The sequence below is a fragment of the Carcharhinus amblyrhynchos genome, chromosome 33, assembly GCF_965287045.1.
Source record: "Carcharhinus amblyrhynchos chromosome 33, sCarAmb.v2.hapA, whole genome shotgun sequence".
Lineage (NCBI taxonomy): Eukaryota > Metazoa > Chordata > Chondrichthyes > Carcharhiniformes > Carcharhinidae > Carcharhinus > Carcharhinus amblyrhynchos.
In genome coordinates, this window is record NC_137356.1 from 4,514,800 (window position 1) to 4,537,698 (window position 22,899).

Sequence of the window (22,899 nt, forward strand, 5' to 3'; positions counted from 1 at the left end):
CCTATTACCATCGTGTTTACCCCTGCCCCATCATCCCCTCTGTCGTTCAATCTCTCCTGCCTTTCCACCTCGTTATACATCTTCCCCTTTTGCTCTTTCCTTCCCCTCTTCCGCCTTCCGCACTTTGTCAAAGGCGGATTAATCTCTAACTTTATTTCAGTGCTGACAAAATGTCATCGACCTGAAACGTCAGCTCTGTTTCTCTCTCTCGGTGGGTGCTGCCAGACCCGCTGAGTGCCTCCAGGACTTTCCATTTGCAGTTCAGATTTCCAGCAGCTGCAGTATTTTGCTTTTAACAAAAGCCACAAAGCGGCCGTTCGAGATTATTTATTTTGGCCAATGTCTGATCTTAGCTTCCTCAATGTTTAAGAGCAGGGAATGACTCATTATCTAAATGTGAGAATGTTGTTTATTCTTGAGTTTCCTCATTTCCACACACATTCAACCATCCTCTGCGATGCTGTGAGGTGCCACTTGCCTAGGACACGGCATGAAAGAATTTTTTTTTGTTATTTGTTCATGGCTGTTGGGATGGCATCATCTACCACCCATTCCTCAGAATCAAGACAGAAGTTGCATTAGCAAAGAGAGACTTGGAGGGCGTTGTCCATTGGTCCTTGATAGGAGGGCAAGGTGGTTAGCGAGTACATGACTTCCTTTATTATTCTTTTTAAGTGTCACAAGTAGGCTTACATTAACACTGCAATGAAGTTTACTGCGAAAATCCCCCAGTCGCCACACTCCAGCGCCTGTTCGGGTACACTGAGGGAGAATTTAGCACGGCCAATGCACCCTAACCAGCGCGTCTTTGGGCTGTGGGAGGAAACCGGAGCGCCCGGAGAAAACCCATGCAAACACAGGGAGAACGTGCACAGACAGAGGCCCAAGCTGGGACTCAAACTTGTGGTGTCTGGTGCTGTGAGGCAGCAGCGCTAACCAATGTGCTGCTATTGGGTGTGGTGTTGAATACAAAAGCAGCGATGTCATGATGGAAATGTTTTAAATGCTGGTGAGGCCACAGCTGGAATTCTGTGTATGGTTCTGGGTCACCACATTACCGGAAGGACATCATTGCTGTGGAGAGAGTGCAGGGGAGGTTTACGAGGATGTTGCCAGGACTTGGAAATTGTGGAGGGATTTGACAGGGTTAGGGTTGTGTTCCTCTGCGCAGAGGGGGTGACTAATTGAGGTCTACAACATGAAGGGCTTAGCTGGGGTATGTGGGAGAGACCTGTTCCCCCCTGGCTGAGGGGTCGATTACCCGAGGACAGATTCAATGTAGGAGGGTTAGAGGGGAGATGAGGAAAGCTGGTTTCACCCGGAGGGCGTGAAATTCACTGCCTGAGTTGCTGATTGAGACTGAAACACACGACTTATTTAAAATGTACCTGGATCTGTATCTGAAGAGCTGGACCTGTAAGGCCACAGACCAGGTGCTGGGAAATGGGATTGAAATAAGCAGTTAGCTAGATTTATTTTTCACCTTTTCTGGCCAGTGCAGGTGTGACGGGCTGAATGGCCTCTTTCTGCACCTTAACGTTACTCTGGTTCTGTTAAGAACATAAGAACTCGGAGCAGGATTAGGCCATCTGGCCCCTCGAGCCTGCTCCGCCATTCAGCAAGACCATGGCTGAGCTTCTTGTGGACTCAGCTCCACTTACCCGCCCACTCACCATAACCCTTAATTCCTTTACTGTTCAAAAATCTGTCTATCCTTGCCTTAAAAACATTCAATGGGGGAGCCTCAACTGGGCAGGGAATTCCACAGATTCACAACCCTTTGGGTGAAGAAGTTCCTCCTCAACTCAGTCCTAAATCTGCTCCCCCTTATTTTGAGGCTACGCCCCCTAGTTCTAGTTTCACCTGCCAGTGGAAACAACTTCCCTGCTTCTAACTTATCTATTCCCTTCATAATCTTATATATTTCTATGAGATACCCCACAGTCTCTTAGTCTCTCCTCATAAGCCAACCCCCTCAATTCTGAATCAAAGAGGCTTTTACAACCAGTGAAGTGTTTTGTGTGGTCACTATTGCAATGTAGGCAACAGAGCACAGCAAGATCCCATTAACAAAAATATGATAATGACCAGATAATCTGGTTTTTTTTGTGATGTTAACTGAAGGGTAAATATTACTCAGGCCACCTAGCTCTGTTGCTCTTACTTGAAATAGTGTCACGGGGCTTGGGGAGGGCAGGTGGTGGCGGGTGGGGAGCCTTGTGTCAGTCTGAGAGGTCTGGGCTTGATATTTTTAAAGTTTATTTATTAGTGTTACAAGTAGCCTTGCATTAACACTGCAATGAAGTTACTGTGAAAATCCCCCAGTCGCCACACTCCGGCGCCTGTTCGGGTACACTGAGGGAGAATTTAGTACGGCCAATGCACCCTAACCAGCACGTCTTTCAGACTGTGGGAGGAAACCGGAGCACCCGGAGGAAAACCACTCAGACACGGGGAGAATGTGCAACTGACAGTGACCCAAGCCAGGAATCAAATTCAGATCTTTGGTGCTGTGAGGCAGCAGTGTTAACCACTGTGCCACCCATATATCTCATCCGATATGCTCACCAGCAACAATGCGGCACTCCTTCAGCTCTGCACCGGAGTGGCATGCAAGGATGCGTGTGCTGAAATCTCCTGTGTCAGACTCAAACTGACTCAGAGGTGAGAATGTTAGCCAGTGAGCCACAGTCAGTTGGTTAGCTCAGTGGGCTGGACAGCTGGTTAGTGCTGCAGAGTGATGTCAACAGCGTGGGTTTAATTTCTGTACCAGCTGAGGCCCCACTGTAATAACTCCACGGAGGCGGAAGTCCCGTCACCAAGTTACTTTATTTACACCGTACATCTGTACACAGCCAGCTCTCCAGTTGCTCCTGGCTTCAGCAGGCAGAGAGAGTGACACACCTGCTTTAAATAGGCAGCATGAGGCTCCCTGATCAGTTAGTTTTTACTCTAGCAAGGCAACCTCATTATCCTGGCTGAAGTCACCACACCCACCTTCTCAACCTTGCCTCTCACCAGAAGTTGTGGTGAACTTCAGGTTAAATCGTCACCAGTCAGTTCTCCCCACACCCTCAAAGTGGAGAGCTGCCTGTGGGACTATGGTGACTTTGACATTGATCTCTTGGCCAACAGAATATCTGATCTTAACCACATTGCTGTTTGTAGAACTTAGTGCGCTCACTGCAGCACTCCAAAAACACCTCATTGGTTGTAAAGCACCTTAGGGTATCTTGAGATTGTGGAAAACACCACCTTCTTGTTTATAGTCTTAATTTGTAGCTCTATCCTTTGATGTGTTTATGGTTCCAACCTCCGAAAACACTTCTTCTGGGGCTGGAAGCGGGGGGTGGGGGGGGGGGGCGCGATTTATGCAGAGTTTATCCATTACTGTGGACTGAATCCCAGAGCCCCTTGGTGGGGATGGGGTGACCTGGAATCAGATGAAGTTTGATTCCCCCCACCCCCGATTAAACAAACTTAATTTCAACATTTCAAGGGGAGGCAATGGCCTCGTGGTATTGCTAGACTATCCATCCAAAAATGTTCTGCATTTGAGGGTTCGAATCCTGCCATGGCTGATGATGGAATTAGAATTCAATTAAAAAATATGCTTCAGGAATTAAGGATCTACTGATGAATGTGAAACCATTGTTGGAAAAACCCATCTCGTTCACTAATGTCCTTCAGGGATGGTATACAAGATGATAAAAGCAGATGTGGAGCGGATGCTTCCTCTTGTGGGACATTCTAGGACGAGAGGTCACAGTCTTAGGATAAGGGGCAGCAAATTTAAAACAGAGAAACTACTTCTCCCAAAGGGTTGTGAATCTGTGGAATTCGCTCCCCCAAAGTGCGATGGATGCTGGGACAGTGAGTAAATTTAAGGAGGAGTTAGACAGATTTTTAATGGGTTGAAGGGTTATGGGGAGAAGGCAGGAAAATGGGGATGAGGAGCATATCAGCCATGATCGAATGGCAGAACGGACACGATGGGCCGAATGGCCTAATTCTACTTCTACGGACTTATGAAATCTACTGTCCTCATCAGGTCTGGCCCACATGTGACTCCAGAGCAATGTTGTCGTCTCTTAATTGTCCACGGGCAGTTAGGATTGGATAAGAAACGCTAGCCCAGCCATCAACGCCCATATTCCATGAATTAATAATTTAAAAAATGAGTTGGTCGCTGAAACCTCTTCCTGTGGAGTAATGAGAAACTTGGCAGCTTCATTTCCGACTGAAGTTCTCTGTTTGATAAGTCTGGCTGTTGTAACATTGCTGATGAGTAATAGTGCCTCAAACACATAGCGTAGGGTTTGATGAAGGTGATGACGCACAAAGATTAGGCTGGTGGAGGTGGGGTGTTGTAGCTGAGTTAAAGAGTATGAGACAGAAGTGACATACACGTTCCTGAGATGAAAGGCTTTTAAGGTTTGTTAATGTACATCTAGGAGTTGTTGTGCCTGCCGTTAACCTACTTTTATTTCCAAACTGGGGAGCGTACGGCACAATTAACCCACTGCCCTCACCATTGCAAAGTAGGTGATGACACCTCTAATCAGCCAATTAGCAGGAATCAGGTAGGACTGAAGGAGGGTGGGGGGATGGGGGGGAACTTCCCATACACACAAAGGCTGCTTTACCACCACCGAAGCACGGAGGAGATTGACCGGAGCGATTCCAGGGGATTTCAGCTCTGAGTTGGAGAAGCTGGGGTCGCTATCCCTGGGGCAAAGGACGTCAAGAGGGCACTTGATCAGTCTTGGATCAGTCAGGGCATCATGGGTTATGGGGAGCAGGAGGGAGAATGGGAATCATATCAGCGATGATGGAATGGCAGAGTAGACTTGATGGGCCGAACGGTCTAATTCTGCTGCTGGTTCTCGTGGTTTTATGGTCATTTGAGGGAGATGTATATTGTTGATGGTATACGGAGCGTAGATTCAAGGTTTTGTTAGGAGATCTGGAGGTGTTGTGAAGAAGGATTGTCTTCACACCTTCCAGGGGAGTGGAAGCAAAGGCAGTTAATGGTTTCAGAAGGAAATTGGCTGGGTACTTGTGGCCCAGAAGGGGAAAAACAGTAAAACATGGAAATAAGAATACGAGTCCAAACTGGTCTTGTATACTTTAAAATGGAACACCAATAAAACAGGAATATATAGTATATCGGTCTGAACTGTACCTGTATACTTTCAACTTTAATTTATTTATTATTGCCACAGGTAATGCTTACATTAACACTGCAATGAAGTTACTGTGAAAATCCCCTCGTTGCCACACTCCGACATCTGTTTGGGTACATGGGCAGCATGGTGGCACAGTGGTTAGCGCAACTGCCACACAGCGCCAGGGACCCGTGTTCAATTCCTGGCTTGGGGTCACTGTCTGTGTGGAGACTGCACATTCTCCCCGTGTCTGCGTGGGTTTCCTCCGGGTGCTCCGGTTTACTCCCACAGTCTGAAAGACATGCTGCATAGGGTGCATTGACCCAAACAGGCGCCAGAATGTGGCGACTAGGGGAATTTCACAGTAACATCATTGCAGTGTTAGTGTAAACCTTACTTGTGACACTAATAAATAAGCTTATAACTGAGGGAGAATTTAGTATGGCCAATGCACCCTTACCTGCACATCTTTCGGACTGTGGGAGGAAACTGGAGCACCTGGAGGAAACCCATACAGACACGGGGAGAATGTGCGGACTCTGAACAGACAGTGACCCAAGCAGGGAATTGAACCCGTGTCCCTGGTGCTGTGAGGCAGTAGTGTGGAAATAAGAATACTGGCCCAAACTGTTTTTTCCTTCTGGGGTAAATAAACTTATATAGGGCTAGAGCAGGTAAATGGAACTGATTGGATTCCCCTACAGAGAGCTAGCACCAACTCAATGGGCTGCATGGCCTCCTTCAGTCCTATAATTCCTCTCTGACTGTAAACAGAGTCTCTCCGTGGTACAAACTGATCTCATAATCTAAATGACAACACAGTCGCCCGATTAAAGCAAGATTATTTCTTCAGCAAAATGTAGTGAATGAAGAATAGCAACACAAACAATTTGATTTGATTTATTATTGTCACATGTATTAACAGACAGTGAAAAATATTGTTTCTTGCGTGCTATACAGACAAAGCTTACTATTCATAGAGAAGGAAAAGAGAGAGTGCAGAATGTAGTGTTACAATCATAGCTAGGGTGTAAAGAAAGATCAACTTAATGCCATTCAACTTAGGTCCATTCAAAAGTCTGACAGCAGCAGGGAAGAAGCTGTTCTTGAGTGGGTTGGTACGTGACCTCAGACTTTTGTATCTTTTTCACGATGGAAGAAGGTGGAAGAGAGAACGTCCGGGGTGCATGGGGTCCCTAATTATGCTGGCTGCTTTGCCGAGGCAACAGGAAGTGTAGACAGAGTCAATGGATGGGAGGCTGGTTTGCGTGATGGATTGGGCTACATTCACAACCTTTTGTTAGTTTCTTGTGGTCTTAGGCAGATATAGTGCATAAAATCAACTGCAGTCAGAAACGGCAATGCAGACCCCAGTGGGGGATTTATCCAACTGTCTATCCGTTATGCTCTACAAAGCCAATTATTGAAGGCTGGAACTGGACGCAATCTTCACAACTATCATAACTATTTGTTGACAGGGTTACACGTTTCAAGCATGCATCTCCTAACCCAACATCCAGCCTGTGTCTATTTATAGAGACACAATGAATCCCTCTCCCCCCCCACCACCCTCCGGGTCAATGTTCACCATTTTCATACAACTAAACACAACTAATATACAATTGTCAGCTCTCCTGCCTTAGAACTAGAAGGTTGTGGGTTCAATTCTAGGCCTTGAGTACAAAAATCTAGGCTGACACGGTGGGACAGTGGTTAGCACTGCTGCCTCACAGCACCAGGGACCCGGGTTCGATTCTGGCCTCGGGTCACTGTCTGTGCAGAGTCTGCGCATTCTCCTCATGTCTGTGTGGGTTTCCTCCCGTTTCCTCCCACAGTCCGAAAGGCGTGCTGATTAGGTTGATTGGCCATGCTGAATTGCTTCTTAGTGTCAGGGGGATTAGCAGGGTAAAAATGTGGGGTTATGGGAATATGGCCTGGGTGGGATTGTGGTCGGTGCAGGCTCGATGGGCCGGATGGCCTCCTTCTGCACTGTAGGGATTCTATGATTCTATGACATTCCAGTGCATTGCTGAAGGAGTGCGGCACTGTTGGGTGTGGTGTCTTTTAGATGAGAGTGAAACATAGGGCCTTTCTGCTCTCTTGTAAATGACTCTGTTGTGTTATCTCACAGAATAAGGAAGTTCCTCTGCTCTCCCCGCCCTGCCCAGTGCCCTGGCCAGTATTTATCTACCAACATCAATAAAATCATTCTATTTAGTCACTATCGCATTGTTTGTATCAGCTTGCTGTGTGTGGGTTGGACTGCCTACATTACAACAGTGATTCATTGGCTGTAAAATGCTTTGGGATGCCCTGAGCCCTTGGAAGGTGCTACCGGAATGCAAACAAAGAACAAAGAACAACACGGCACGGGAAACAGGCCCTTCGGCCCAATGAGTTCGCACTGCCCCTTCAACAAAGCATTTTCCTACACCTACCTTGCCCTGTGTGTATGCTAATGGTACTCCTATTGTAACCAGATTCAGGGGAGAACAGTGTAGGGTCAATTTGTTACACCAATCAGCCTAAAAGCACATCTTTGGGGCGTGGGAGGAAACCTGAGCACCCGGAGGAAACCCACGCAACCACAGGGAGAATGCGCAAACTCCCACAGACACTGGCCCAAATCCATGTATCTGCACAGCTAGCAGTGATAGTCACTGAGCTGTTGTGGTGCCCGTCTGCTGGTCCAGGTTTAAGCACACACAACGACACGAAGTACTAGGCCACTCTCGAAACATCCAAGAGCAGCCCACGCACGACCCACCGTGTGTATGCCCCTCGTTTGACAACAAGGTAGACCGACACACCTGCGGATTAAAAGAGACAAAACATTAACATGTAGTATTACATTTCCAGTATCGTCCCGAGGCTCTGACCCTTTTTAAAACCGTCGCCTATAACCCTCCATCCCTGTGTCACTCATGTGCCTATCTAAGTAAACCTTAAACAAGTCCAGCGTGCCTGCCTCAACCACCTTACTTGGTAGCGCATTCCATACCCCCACAACCCTCTGTGTGAAAAACCTCCCTCTAGTATCCAAATTATACTTCTCCCCCCTCACCCTTAGCTCGTGACCTCTTGTGATATCTGTCTCCAATCTAGGAAAAAGCCTGCCACTGGTGACCCTATCTATACCTTCCATTATTTTATACACCTCTATCAGATCCCCCCTTAATCTCCGTCTTTCTAAGGAGAAAAGCCCCAGTTTTCCCAATCTTTCCTCATATCCCAGTCCTTCCATACCAGGCAGCATCCTGGTAAACCTCCTCTGCACTCTCTCCAGGGTCTCCACGTCCTTCCAGTAGTAAGGTGACCAGAACTGGACACAGTACTCTAAATGCGGCCTAACCAACGTTCTGTACAACTGAAGCATTAGACGACAGCTCTTATAATCTATACCCCTTCCTATAAAGGCTAACATTCCATAAGCTTTCTTTGCAACCTTCTCCACCTGGGTTGCCACCTTCAGAGACTTGTGCACTTGCACTCCCAAGTCCCTCTGCATTTCTATACTCTTATTGGTCTACCTTTTATCATGTAACTCCTCCCTGCATTATTCCTTCCAAAATGCATCACTTCGCATTTGTCAGGATTAAAGCCATCTGCCATCTATCTGCCCAGTATACCAGCCTATCTATATCCTGCTGTGTCACCTGACAATCTTCCTCACTATCCGCCAATCCTGCCATCTTGGTGTCATCTGCAAACTTGTTGATCACACCATGTACGCCCTCTTCCAAGTCGCTTATATATATTACGAAGAGAAGAGGTCCCAGTACTGAGCCCTGTGGCACACCACTGGTGACAGACCTCCAGTTTGAAAAGGACCCTTCCACTACTACTCTCTGTCTCCTATTGCCCAGCCAGTTTGCAATCCATCTAGATACCTGTCCCTGTATCCCATGTGCCTTAACCTTTTCTACCAGCCTACTGTGAGGGACTTTGTCAAACGCCTTACTGAAATCCATATAGACGACATCAACGGCTCGCCCATCGTCAACCGTTTTTGTCACCTCCTCAAAAAATTCTACCAGATTCGTAAGGCAAGACCTCCCCTGAACAAAGCCACGTTGCGTATCCCTAATCAGATCGCAACGCTCCAAATACTTATACATCCTATCCCTAACAATTTTCTCCAACAATTTTCCTACCACCGATGTCAAACTCACCAGCCTATAATTACCAGGGTTATCCCTACTGCCCTTTTTAAACAGCGGTACCACATTAGCTACCCTTCAGTCCTCTGGGACCTCACCTGTGTCCAAAGAAGAGACAAAGATTTGCGTCAGAGGCGCAGCAATTTCATCTTTCACCTCCCCCCCCGGAGCTTTATCAGCTTTTATGTTGTTTTCCAGTTTTCTGACTGGAGTTATTGGTCTGACTATATAAACAGAGAGAGAGGGAATAGACGGATACGGATCGAGAAAGGGCAAAAGATTTGTTTTTAATTGAGTTAGGGCGTCATGAACAGAACAGGCTTGGAGGGCCGAAGGGCCTGTTCCTATTGCTATATTTTCCTTTGTTCTTTGTATAAATAGCTTCATTTATATCCAAAGGCTAATCATAGAATAGAACCAGAAGGGTCCCTTCAGTGCAGAAGAGAACATTCGGCCCATCGAGCCTGTACTGACTCTCTGACCCACTATCTTAGTCAGTCCTTCTTCTCTGCCCTATCCCTGTAACCCCACACATTTATCATGGCCAATCCACCTAACCTACATATCTTTGGACTGTGGGAGGAAACTGGAGCACCCGGAAGAAACCCATGCAGACGCGGGGAGAATGTGTGGACTCCGCACAGAGAGTAACCCAAGCCAGGAATCGAACCTGGGTCCCTGGCGCTGTGAGGCAGCAGTGCTAACCACTGTGCCACCCAACGGAGAGCAGGAATGAGCTCCTTGCGTTTATGTGACGGGAAGTGGCTTCTTCCTCCCAACGGTGCAAGCGCAGACTCCCCAGTTTCCGGGTTTCACAATCTTCCTTGGGATCGGTGAGCCAGGATTCTCGACACTGTATCGCACCGGGGCCCAATGTTCCTCCATCAGCTACACTCACACACAGCTTTAACACTGAGTATAGTAGGTGTGGGAAAGGAGGTAGAGGGAGAAATGCATGTTGAAAATGCCCCTTCCAACCTGCAGACATAGCAAAATACTTTACGACTATTAAAGTGCTTAATTTTTCTCAGTGTTGTCACTGCTGTGATGGAAGGTAACTTGTAGACTCCAGGGTTCCATCAACTGCAATGAGTTCAATGAATGGTTAATCTGTATTTTTAGGGATGATGAATCTTTTTCTTTATTCATTCGCGGGACATGGGCCTCGCCAGCCGGGCCAGCATTTATTACCCATCCCTAGTTGCCCCTTGAGAAGGTGGTGGTGAGCTGCCTCCTTGAATCGCTGCAGTCCACGTGCTGTGGGGTTGACCCAGTGACTGTATTTCCAAGTCAGGATGGTGAGTGGTTTGGAGGGGAACTTGCAGGTGGTGGTGTTCCCCATGTATCTGCTGCCCTTGTCCTTCTAGATGGAAGTGGTTGTGGGTTTGGAAGGTGCTGTCTAAGGAACCTCTGGTGAATTTCTGCGGTGTATCTTTGTGGGATAAATAATGGTGTTTGTTTGGAAGGTGGCACCCCTAACGGTGTGGCACTCCTCCCCCACTGCCTCCTGGGAGTGCCAGCTTGGGTTAGGAACCCATCTCCTGGAGAGAGACTCGGACCCAACTTGAGGCAAGGAATCTCTGTACCCCAACCAGTGCTGACTTCTCTGGGGTGGGGATGAAGATTCTGTAAGCAATGGTTTCATGAGATGGTAATGGTGAGAGTATTTTGATTGCTTGCTGTGCGACTGGCACTGAGTTGGTGCCTCCCCCATTTCAGTAGTTACTGGCAGTTCATTCTGTCAGTTAGTTCACTTACTATCCCCTCAGCATTTTACCTACTCTTCAGCTGGGGCTGTGTGATAGTATCTACAGGACGTGACAGGCTCTATCTCAGTGAGATGCAGATGCAGCATTCTCTGGTAAATATGCTGAGGTTTTTCCGCCACTAGTTGATATAATCTTTGCTGAGCTGTTTTCTGGTTAATTGATGGACTGGGATGGGAAGTTTGCCCACCTCAGTATCCAGCTCACATTATCAATCCCAACACCTCAAATTACTCCAAGTCTCGAGCAGAGAAAATGGCCATTCAGCCAAATAGCCCATGCCCACTCCAACTGACCCATGCCCACTCCAACTGATCCATGCCCACTCCAGCTGACACATGCCCACTCCAACTGACCCATGTCCACTCCAACTGACCCATGCTCATTCCAACTGACCCATGTCCACTCCAACTGACCCATGCTCATTCCAACTGACCCATGTCCACTCCAACTGAGCCACATCCACTCCAACTGAGCCATGCCCACTCCAACTGACCCATGTCCACTCCAACTGACCCATGCCCACTCCACCAGAGCCATGTCAACACTAGGTAACCAATACCGACTCCAATTGACCCATGCCCACTCCAACTGACCCATGCCCATTTCAACTGACCCACATCCACTCCAACTGACCCATACCCACTCCAACTGACCCATGCCAACTGCAGGTAACCAATATCAACTCCAACTGACCCATGCCAATTCCAACTGACCCATGTCCACTCCAACTGAGCCATGCCCACTCCAACTGACCCATGCCCACTCCACCAGAGCCATGTCAACTGCAGATAACCAATGCCAACTCCAACTGACCCATGCCCACTCCACCTACCCATGTCCGCTCTAACTGACCCATGTCCATTCCAACTGACCCATGTCCATTCCAACAGACCCATGTCCACTCCAATTGACCCATGCCACTCTAACTGACTCATACCAACTGCAGGTAACCAATATCAACTCCAACTGACCCACGCCAATTCCAACTGACCCATGTCTACTCCAACTGACCCATGCACATTCCAACTGACCCATGTCCACTCCAACTGACTGATGCCCACTCTAACTGACCCATGTCCATTCCAATTGACCCATGCCAACACCAACTGACCACCAAGTTGAAATTTCACATGGGCCTCCACTTAGCCTGCCTCACTCGAGCAAAACCGTTGTAAAATACTGGGGCAATGTTTCACACCGATGGAATGTTGATATTGATCTTTCACCTCCCTGCTGCTGTATACCACTCAGCGGTCACACCAGGTTGCTGTGACCTCGCTGAGATGCTCTGCCGGAAAGCAGATTCAATGGTAACCTTCGAGATGGATTTGGATAAAAATATTCTGAGAAGGTGGAATTTGCAGGGCTGGGGAGGGGAGGCGGGGAGCAGGGTGGGGGAGTGGGGAGAATTGGATGGCCCTTTCAAAGAGTCAACACAGGTGTGACGGGCTGAATGGCCACCTTCTGTGCCATGTGGAACGATGGTGCATGAGGTGTCTCTGGGGAGACCATCAGCATCACCAGCTTTCCACACATTTCTCTCCTCACGCTCGTGACATCTCCCTGTTATTGTTGGAGAACTTGCAGGATTGGCACATTAGTTGGCATTCGAAGCCAGAAGGTGGTAATTAACCAGTCCCTCAGGGTCAAAGCTGCTGTTGGCACTCTGGGAGGGAGGAAGGGAAAATGTTCCCGCTTTTTAGAATCTATGATATAAAGCTGCCTCAGTTCAGTTGCTGATGGAACCATCAGTTGTGTCAATGCTATCATTAGACCTGGCTGGTGTCTCAGCTTCCACTCTCTGTAAACATCTGACATTCTGCTGCCATGTCAAACCTTGCTACCAGTCGCCTATCTCCCTGGTGGTGACAGGGATAAGCCACATTGGCTCACGGTTAAGCAATTTGAAACTTCTTGTTTTCCGATCCCTTCACGCACCACCCCCCCTACCCCCCAATCTCTGGAATAGACAGACAGTGACCCAAGCAGGAATCAAACCCGAGTCCCTGGCGCTATGAGGCAGCAGTGCTAACCACCTAAAATTTCCTAATGTGGCCCAGCACCTACTTTGCTGTTCTGGTGCCTCTGTGAAGCACGGCAGGATGTTTCATTACGCTGAAGGTGCTATATAAATTCAACTGGCTGTTGTTGTAGGTTTCATCTGGTACAGATAAGCAGTGAAAAACATCTTTGGCTTTTACTCACCTACCCCTTGCAGTACACTGGGGACAGGAAATGGGTAACCACACTATCAGACTGCAATACCCAAAGCACTCCAGCTCCTACAGGTCCCCTGTGGCAGACTAGGTACAGATCTCAAAGGGCTGTACACCTTCCACTGAATGATGAGTCCCAGATCTCCATGTTGGTGGATCTGCACCTATTCAGCACTATTAAGATTCCCAAACATGTTCTCAAGACCCATGCTCCATTGCCTCTCCCCATCTCTGTCACCTCCAGTCCCACAGTTCCCTGTGTTCCTCCAATCCTGGCATCTTTAGCCAGATTTTACTATCCTTAAGATTGGTGGCCAATCCTTCAACTGCCTTGGCCACAAAGCTCCATAATCCCCTCCCTAAATCTCTCCCATTCTCCTCTTACTCCTTGAAGACATTTCTCAAAACCTACCTCTCTGACCGATCTTTGCAGAGGTGTGTTGGAAACCGGGGATGAGTGAGAGGCCAGAGTGTTGACATCTTGGCCAGGCTGGAAGAGATTACAGAGATGGAGGGTTGGAGTCAGGTCGCGGGCAAGGATGGAGAACAAGAGGGGGGGGTGGAATATCTGGATAAACGAGGCATTGCTGGACTGAGGGTCAACCTGGGTGAGTGAGTACAATGGTGAGGGCTGAGCAGAACTTTGGTGTGAGTTTGTGTCTGCAGTCTGGAGACTTTGGAGGGATTTTAAGCCAGAGAGAGTTCAAATTGGAGCGCGTTATTGGTAAGGGTGGCATTCTGACCTCTCTTTACCCAATCTTTCTATTTCTTCAGAGCCTGTCGCTGGTAAAAGGAGTCCCTCCAGCTTGAAAAAACTGGAAAGAAGTGGAGGAAGTGGTGAAGGTCCGGTGAACAATGTGAAGGTAAAAGATCACTATTATTCAACCATTCCACATTCCAGCAGTCTTGCCTGATCTCCACTTGTCTTGAGTCTATCCATAGCTGATTTTGGCTGTTTATCACCATAGAAACCAACAGTGCACCCATTTCATTATACTGCCTCTTTCAAAGAGTTTTCCAATTAGTCCCACTCTCCTGCTTTTTCCCCATATCCCTGCAAGTGTTCTCCCTTCGAGCATTTATCCAACTTCCTTCTGAAAGTCCCCATCAACTCTACTGGGCAGTGCCTTCCAGTGACCCACTGATTAAACAAATCCTTCCCATCATCTTCAGTGGTGGCACAGTGGTCAGCGCTGCTGCCTCACAGCACCAAGGACCTGAGTTAAATTCCTGGCTTGGGTCATTGTCTGTGCGGAGTTTGCATTTTCTCCCCATATCTGCGTGAGTTTGCTCCGGGTGCTCCTCTTTCCTCCCACAATGCAAAAGGTTTGCAGGTTAGGCACATTGGCCATGCTAAATTGTCCCTTAGTGTCCAAAGATGTGCAGGTTAGGTGGATTGGCCATGCTAAATTGCCCCTTAGAGTCCAAAGATGTTAAGTTAGGCATATTGGCCATGCTAAATTGCCCCTTAGAGTCCAAAGATGTGCAGGTTAGGTGGATTGGCCAAACTAAATTGCCCCTTAGTGTCCAAAGATGTGCAGGTTAGGTGGATTGAACATGCTAAATTGCCCCTTAGTGTCCAAAGATGTGCAGGTTAGGTGGATTGGCCATGCTAAATTGTCCCTTAGAGTCCAAAGATGTGCAGGTTAGGTGGACTAGCCATGCTAAATTGCCCCTTAGTGTCCAAAGATGTGCAGGTTAGGTGGATTGGCCATGCGAAATTGTCCCTTAGTGTCCAAAGATGTGCAGGTTAGGTGGATTGGCCATGCTAAATTGTCCCTTAGTGTCCAAAGATGTGCAGGTTAGGGGGATTGGCCATGCTAAATTGCCCCTTAGTGTCCAAAGATGTGCAGGTTAGGTGGATTGGCCATGCTAAATTGTCCCTTAGTGTCCAAAGATGTGCAGGTTAGGGGGATTGGCCATGCTAAATTGCCCCTTAGTGTCCAAAGATGTGCAGGTTAGGGGGATTGGCCATGCTAAATTGCCCCTTAGTGTCAGGAGGATTAGCAGGATAAATACATGGGGTTATGAGGATAAGACCTGGGTGGGATTGTTGTCGGTGCAGGCTCGATGGGCCGAGCGGTCTTCTGCACTGTAGGGGTTCTATGATTCTATAATAATTTCTTAGATTTACTTAATCCCTGAACATGTGTAGAATTCACAACGCATTTATGTATTTCATGTGTTTCCCCACAGATATTTAAAAACTATTATTCTTGTGTTCTCAGTTTGTGAGACACCCATGACAGTAACGTGTTCCCCGGCAATGAGAAGTCTTTTTGTGGTTAGGAAGTGTTGTTTTCAGTTGAGTTGAGCTGCTTATACAGGAAGCCATTGCGACACTTCCTGTTTTATTTGTCCTGAGTAATAGATTTCAGTTGAAAGCGTTATCAGGTCAGAAACCAAGGAATGGAGGTGTGTGGAGTTTGTTTATTTATTCATCACAAGTAGGCTTACATTAACACTGCAATGGAGTTACTGTGAAAATCCCCTTGTCGCCACACTCCGGCGCCTGTTTGGGTTACACTGAGAGAGAATTTACCACGGCCAATGCACCCTAACCAGACTGTGGGAGGAAACCAGAGCACCCGGAGGAAACCCATGCAGACATGGAGAGAATGTACAAACTCCCCACAGACAGTGACCCAAGGCTGGAATTGAACCTCAGTCCCTGGCCCTGTGAGGCAGCAGTGCTAACCACTGTGCCACCCAATGACAGGAATTTAAAGGTGTTACAAAGGAAACATGAAATCCATTGCCAACTCAATGTGTCCCCCTCAGTATTTAGCAGTGGAATGAAGGTGGGAGTGTGCAAAGTGTTTCTATAAACGGGGTAGAGTTCAAAAGACCATTGATGCAAGAGAAATAGTTGGGATTAATCCAGGGTGTTCGAAAGGATCCTAATCTTTCCTCCACTACACCAGAAGCTTTTTAGTCAGGGGAGTTGGTTTTGCCAATAATCCTGCCTCCCCTATCCCCCCAGCCCCCAGGGACATCCTGCAAATATCTGCACCCTCCTGGGACCCCCATCAATCATCAACATGCATTGTCTTTCCCTCCTTTCTCTCTGTCTTTCTCACTCTTCTCCCGCTCTTCCTCTCTCCCTTTCTACTCTCACTCTTTCCCTTTCACTCCCCTCCTCTCCCTGATCCTCGATCTTGCCCTCTTGCTTTTCCCCTCTCTTTGCATACGAAATGGGGGCGCGAGTAGGCCATTCAGCCCCTCTTTCCTGTTCTGTCACTGAATCAGATCGTAGCTGATCTGATTGTGGCCCCAGTGCCACTTTCCTGCGTGTCCCCGATATCCTTTCACCCGCTTCGTTAGTCAAAAATCTATCCAACTCTGCCTTAACAATACTCAGGAATTCTGTCGCTGTGTTAGGGAATGCTGCAGACTCTCAAACCTCTTCAAAAAGACTACATCTTTGCATCTCTATATTAAATGGGAGTCCCCTTATACTTAAACCTGTACTTCATTCTCTCTCTCACATGTACGCATGCATGTACACATGCACACACACACATGCACACACACACATATGCACACATACACACACACATACACAGGTATAGGTGGCACAGTGGCCCAGTGGTTAGCACTGCTACCTCACAGTGCCAGGGACCCGGGTTCAATCCCAGCCAGCTATTGTCTGCGTGGAGTCTGCACATTCTCCTCGTGTCTGCATGGGTTTCCTCCGGGTGCTCCGTTGTCCTCCAAAGATATGCAGCTGAAATCATAGAATCCCTACAGTGCAGAAGCAGCTATTCAGCCCATCGAGTCTGCACCGACTCTCTGAAGGAGCTTCCCAGCCAGACCCTATCCCCGTAACCCCATGTATTTACCCCACTAATCCCCCTCATTTATACACCTTGGGACACTAAAGTGCAATTTAGCACAGCCAATCAACCTAACCCGCACATCTTTTGGACTGTGGGAGGAAACCGGAGCATCCGGAGAAAACCCATGGAGGCATGGGGAGAACATGCAGACTCCATAGAGATAGTGACCTGAGGCCGGAATTGAACCTGGGTCCCTGGCGCTGAGAGGCAGCAGTGCAGGTGGATTGGCCATGCTAAGTTGACCCTTACAGGATTTTCCAGCTGCGCCCGCTCCGAAACTGGAAAATCCCACCCGAGGTCAATGAACCCTTCCATGGTCCGCCCCTCACCTGCTATGATTCCCGTGTCTGGTGGGACAGGACAATTTGCCCCTTAGTCATAAAATCATAGAACTATGATTGAACCCTACAGTGCAGAAAGAGGCCCTTCGGCCCATTGAGTCTGCACTAACCATGATCCCACACAGGCCCTACCCCATATCCCTACATATTTTACCCGCTAATCCCTCTAACTTACACATCTCAGGACACTGAGGGGTAACTTTAGCATGGCCAATCAATCTAACCTGCACATCTTTGGACTGTGGGTGGAAACCGGAGCACTCTGAGGAAACCCAGGCAGACACAAGGAGAATGTGCAAACTCCATGCAGACAGTGAGGCAAGCTGGGAATTGAACCCAGGGCGTTGGAGCTGTGAAGCAGCAGTGCTAACCACTGTGCTACCGTGCCACCCCAAAGAAGTCAAAGAGGTTTACAGCATGGAAACAGACCCTTTGGCCCAACTTGTCCATGCCGCCCAGTTTTAAACCCTAAACTAATCCCAATTGCCTGCATTTGGCCCATATCCCTCTATACCCATCTTATCCATGTAACTGTCTAAATGTTTTTTAAAAGACAAAATTGTACCTGCCTCTACTACTGCCTCTGGCAGTTTGTTCCAGACACTCTCCACCCTCTATGTGAAAAAATTTCCCCTTTGGACCCTTTTGTACCTCTCCCTTCTCCTGTGTTCAAAGATGTGTAGGTTCAGGGTATTAGCCATGGAAAATCTGCAGGGTTACAGGGATAGGGAGGTGGTGTGGGCCAGATACTCTTTCGGTGAATCAGTGCAGACCTGATGGGCCGAATGGCCTCCTCCTACGCTGCAGGGATTCTGTGGCACTGAGGAGAGTATAAACCCTGAAACTGGGCATCAAAATATTCCCATTGGCACAGTTTGGCAAGCTTCAGTACCGTGGACAGCTCTGAACCTTCTGACGCCCTGCGAATAATCCTCTCCTTCCTGTTCCAGAACCTGATCATCAAAAAATTGAAGAGGAAAAATCAGACAGAGGCACTACAATCCCCAAACGACAAAAGTATCAGGTAGGCAACATCAATTTCCAGGTTCGACCGTGTCAACTATGTCAGTGAGATGGAGAGAAACCAGATATGGGAGTTAATGGTCTTTGAGCACATATAAATAAGGGATTAAGGTGATTTACGGGCTGCCAGGTCGCATGCCCTTTCTGCGGACAAGGGGAGACGGTATTCCACGATTAGCTGAAGGGGCAGTCTCCCCGTTTCGAGCAACCTGAAGGGGGCATCTCCTCAATGTTTACACTTCAGCCCCACGCTCCGATCACCCTGTGCGGAGGGGGTGCTATAATTCAGGCTTTTTATGAAACCAAAAGAGAAAACGCTGGAAAATCTCAGCAGGTCTGGCAGCATCTGTAAGGAGAGAAAAGCGCTGACGTTTCGAGTCCAGGTGACACTTCTTTATGAAGTCGACCTACTCCATAAGTTTTGCTCTTTTGAATTTGGCGTGGGTGAGCATCTGATGTTTCACTCCAAGTATGATTCAAGTGAGCCACGAAGGAGCTTTTACCAAACAAAGTTTATTTAACTATAATTAACAAAGAAAATTAGTAACAACTTTAACCAATTATAAACAAAACAAAAACAAGATATTGTGTAAACTTTAACAGTTCAATGAACTGTTCCAACCAAACAAACCTCCTTATAAACTTATACCCGTCCTCGGTTTAGCAGAGAAAATAAGTATGCTCACGTGAGATGCAGGATTTTGCAGCTATCCAACAATCTCTGTGGCTTCCTCCTTTGGATGTTGAATTGAAAGTGCCTTCCAGCCCTAGAACTTTCAGCGCACTTCGAGAGATGGAAGCTCTCCTTGCCTCGAGCTACTAGCTAGCCAGCATCTAAGAGCTAAGTTTCTAAGTCCAGGGAGGGAGAAACAAATGCTGTTTTCAGTCTGGATTCCAATCAGCTTCTGATCAGCCAAACAGAAAATAAAGAGATCTGGATATTCTCCAAAGTATCACCTGACCTTGACCTGTCAATCAACCTTCCCCATACAATTCAAAAGAGTCGCAAAACTCCAGGACATTGCACTAGGCCCAGATTAAAAAGTAAACAAAAGGCCCACTAAACACCTTTTAGCAGCAATGAAAGTACAGACAGCTCAGTGCCTGTTTATAACCGCAGGGAATATGCTTAAATAAAGGCACAATAGTGTCACGGGGTGGGGGGGAGAGGGAGAGGAGTGAGGAGGGTCCCATCATGAGGCTGATCCAGGGCCAGGCTGAGGTGGCCATTAACACCTCCGGGCAGCTCAAAAGGGTCTTCCAGCCCAACCCTCTGCCCCTACATCGTGCCTACACCTACGGCCAGGTAGCTTAGAGAGGGAGTATGTAGTGTCCGCAGGCAGGCTTTGGGCCTCCCGTGACTGGTGGGCACTGTGGGGCGGGGTGGGGAGGAAGGACCTTGGGCAGTGTCGGTGCCGGCCAGCGATTTTCAAACTGATTGTTAACGGCATTCGACCACATTCCGATTCTAAGCTGCTCCTTCTCATTGCTACCCAGGCGTGTCAGTATACACAGGTTGAGTAAAACCGTGTCCTACGAGTCCCTGACAGGCTCCTTGAGCCCAACAGAAACACTGGATCTGACCAACGAGACAAATGTCATCATCAGACCCCTTCACAGCAGCATCCTGGGAGAGAGATACTGCTTCGAGGTAAAGGATATTGATGTTTGTGTGTCTGGAAGAACGACTGAGTGAATGGGGCCTGCCCCCCTTTCCATGGCTGAATCTGAGGAAGGCGCTCGCTGGATGGGCAGTGGGATATTTGTATGGCTGTGGCAATGTAAACCGGTTGTGTATGTGCACATACTTACAGGGCGTACATCACACCCACTGTATTCACTGCCCGACACTAATAGTATACATCACACATACACACACACACACACATACGCACACACACAGGGGACGACCTTACCAAAGCAATTCACGAGTGTGAAAACGAGGGAGTTTCAGATCCGTTTCTTTCGGTGAGGCTACATAAGCCCAATCTTGTGCCAGAAAAAAAATCTGTTTCCCGCCAGAAGGGGGCAGAGTCGGGGCCTCAGCATGCCAGAAAGCCAGCAGCTTACAATGGAGGGTGAAATCGCGCATGTGCAGATCTCTTTTATCTGTGCAACTGTGTCACTGTCTCTCCCTTCCACCCCTCTCCCCCACCCCCAACCGGCTATCACTTGCCTCCATGGCTGACCAACCCTCACTCCCCCGGGGGCACAGTCCAATACAAACAGTGTACATCACACTCACTGTATTCACTGTGCAATTACCTGCATAAATACACCAACAAACACTTTACACAAACAATACAATAATAATCTGATTCTTTCTGTATATAAATGGGTGGCACAGTGGTTTTAGCACTGCTGCCTCACAGCGCCAGGGACCCAGGTTCAATTCCTGGCTTTGGGCAACTGTCTGCTTGGAGTCTGCACATTCTCTCCGTGTCTGTGTGGGTTTCCTCCGGGTGCTCCAATTTCCTCCCACACTCCAAAGATGTGTGGGTTAGATTGATTGGCCATGTTAAATTGCCCCTCAGTGTCAGGGGGACTAGCAGGGTAAAGACATGGGGTTGCTGGGATAGGGTGGGATTGTTGTCAGTGCAGGCTTGATGGGCCGAATGGTCTCCTTCTGCACTGTAGGGTTCTATGATTCATTGAAATGAAGCTCAGACTGTTACTAATAGGCTGTGTTCTCAAATAGAACATCAATTCTATTGCTAAAGGAGCTGGTATCAAAACACTGATATTACTGTTGTCTCAAGGTGGATTGGGAAGGACTGCTCAGGGAAAAGGTGCATAGAGTGATTCCCTGAGGTGGTTTCCTCCTCACGTGGTTAGAACTCATCCATACTGTTCTTTACTGCGACTGAAACTGATTTCATAGAGGAATCCGTTCCACTCTTCTTTCAGGCAGGTCCACTGTTCCACCATTCACCTTAACAACATAACAACCAGGAGCGGGAGTGGGCCACCTGGCCCCGGGCTCCGCCATTCAATAAGATCATGGGTGATCTTTTCATGGACTCAGCTCTACTTAACCACCCACTCACCATAACCCTTAATTCCTTTACCGTTCAAAACTCTGTCTACCCTTGCCTTAAGAACATTCAATGAGGGAGCCTCAACTGGATAGGGAATTCCACAGATTCACAACCCTTTGTGTGAAGAAGTTCCTCCTCAACTCAGTCCTAAATCTGCTCCCCCTTATTTTGAGGCCATGCCCCCTAGTTCTAGTTTCACCCGCCAGTGGAAACAACTTCCCTGCTTCTATCTTATCTATTCCCTTCATAATCTTATATGTTTCTAGAAGATCTCCCCTCAAGCTCTGAATTCCAATGAGTATAGCCCCAGTCTACTCAGTCTCTCCTCATAAGCCAATCCTCTCAACTCCGGAATCAACCTAGTGAATCTCCTCTGCACCCCCTCCAGTGCCAGTATATCCCTTCTCAAGTAAGGAGACCAAAACTGCACGTGGTAACCCTTGTTCGATCTCTTTGTATTTCAGGTAATAAATTCCCAAGGGAGCCGTTGCTTTGGTTGTACATCTGCTGCAGAGAGAGACAAATGGATGGAGAACCTTCTGCGAACTGTCCAGCCAAACAAGGTTGGGGGGGGGGATAATGGAGCATTCGGGGTATAAGATACACAGGGAGTCAATCACAAGTGTTGACATTGGCATCGCACAATCAGCGCTAGAACCAGGGGGCACAGTTTAAAAAAATAAATCCCATTTAAGATGGAGATGAGGAGAATTCCTTTATCTCAGGTGGCCGTTAGTCTTTGCAACTCTCTTCCCTGGAAAGAGGTGAAGGCGTGTCCATTGAGTATTTGAGGGAGAGGTGGGTAGATTCTTGACTGATGGCGGGGTGGGTGGGGGGGTGGGGGGGTGGGGGGAGTGGTGGTGGTGGGGTGGGGAGGGTGGGGGTGACGAGGGGAGTTAAAGGACATGGAGGGTAGGTGGGAATGTGGAGATGTAGCCAGAGTCAGATACAGCGATGAAACTGAACAATCACAGAGCAGGCTCGAGGGGCCGAATGGCCTTAGCAACGTAGAAACTAGAAGCAAGAGGAGGCCATTCAGCCCTTCGAGCCTGCTCTGCCATTCACTTTGATCACGGCTGATTATCAAATTCAATATCCTGCTCTCCCCTTCCCCCCAACATCCCTTGATCCCTTTAGCCCCAAGCACTAGATCTGGTTCTGCACGATGGCACAGTGGGTTAGCACTGCTGTCTCACAGTGCCAGGGACCCGGGTTCAATTCCTGGCTTAGGTGACTGTCTGTGTGGAGTTTGCACGTTCTCCCCGTGTCTGCGAGGGTTTCCTCCGGGTGTTCTGGTTTCCTCCCACAATCTGAAAGGCATCCTGGTTAGGGTGCATTGACTGTG

The 22,899-nt window shown here is 48.1% G+C and overlaps 1 protein-coding gene across 1 annotated transcript in view; it reads left to right on the top strand.

Moving 5' to 3' along the window:
* The window catches only part of LOC145361002 (RAS protein activator like-3-like), a 91,999-nt gene that overhangs the window by 44,119 nt on the left and 24,981 nt on the right, over nt 1–22,899 (top strand). Inside the window, exons 4-7 of the mRNA XM_080216523.1 lie at nt 14,088–14,176; nt 18,444–18,517; nt 20,014–20,167; nt 22,019–22,117. Of these exons, the coding sequence (XP_080072649.1) occupies nt 14,088–14,176; nt 18,444–18,517; nt 20,014–20,167; nt 22,019–22,117 (416 nt within the window). The remainder of the gene's footprint in view (nt 1–14,087; nt 14,177–18,443; nt 18,518–20,013; nt 20,168–22,018; nt 22,118–22,899) is intronic.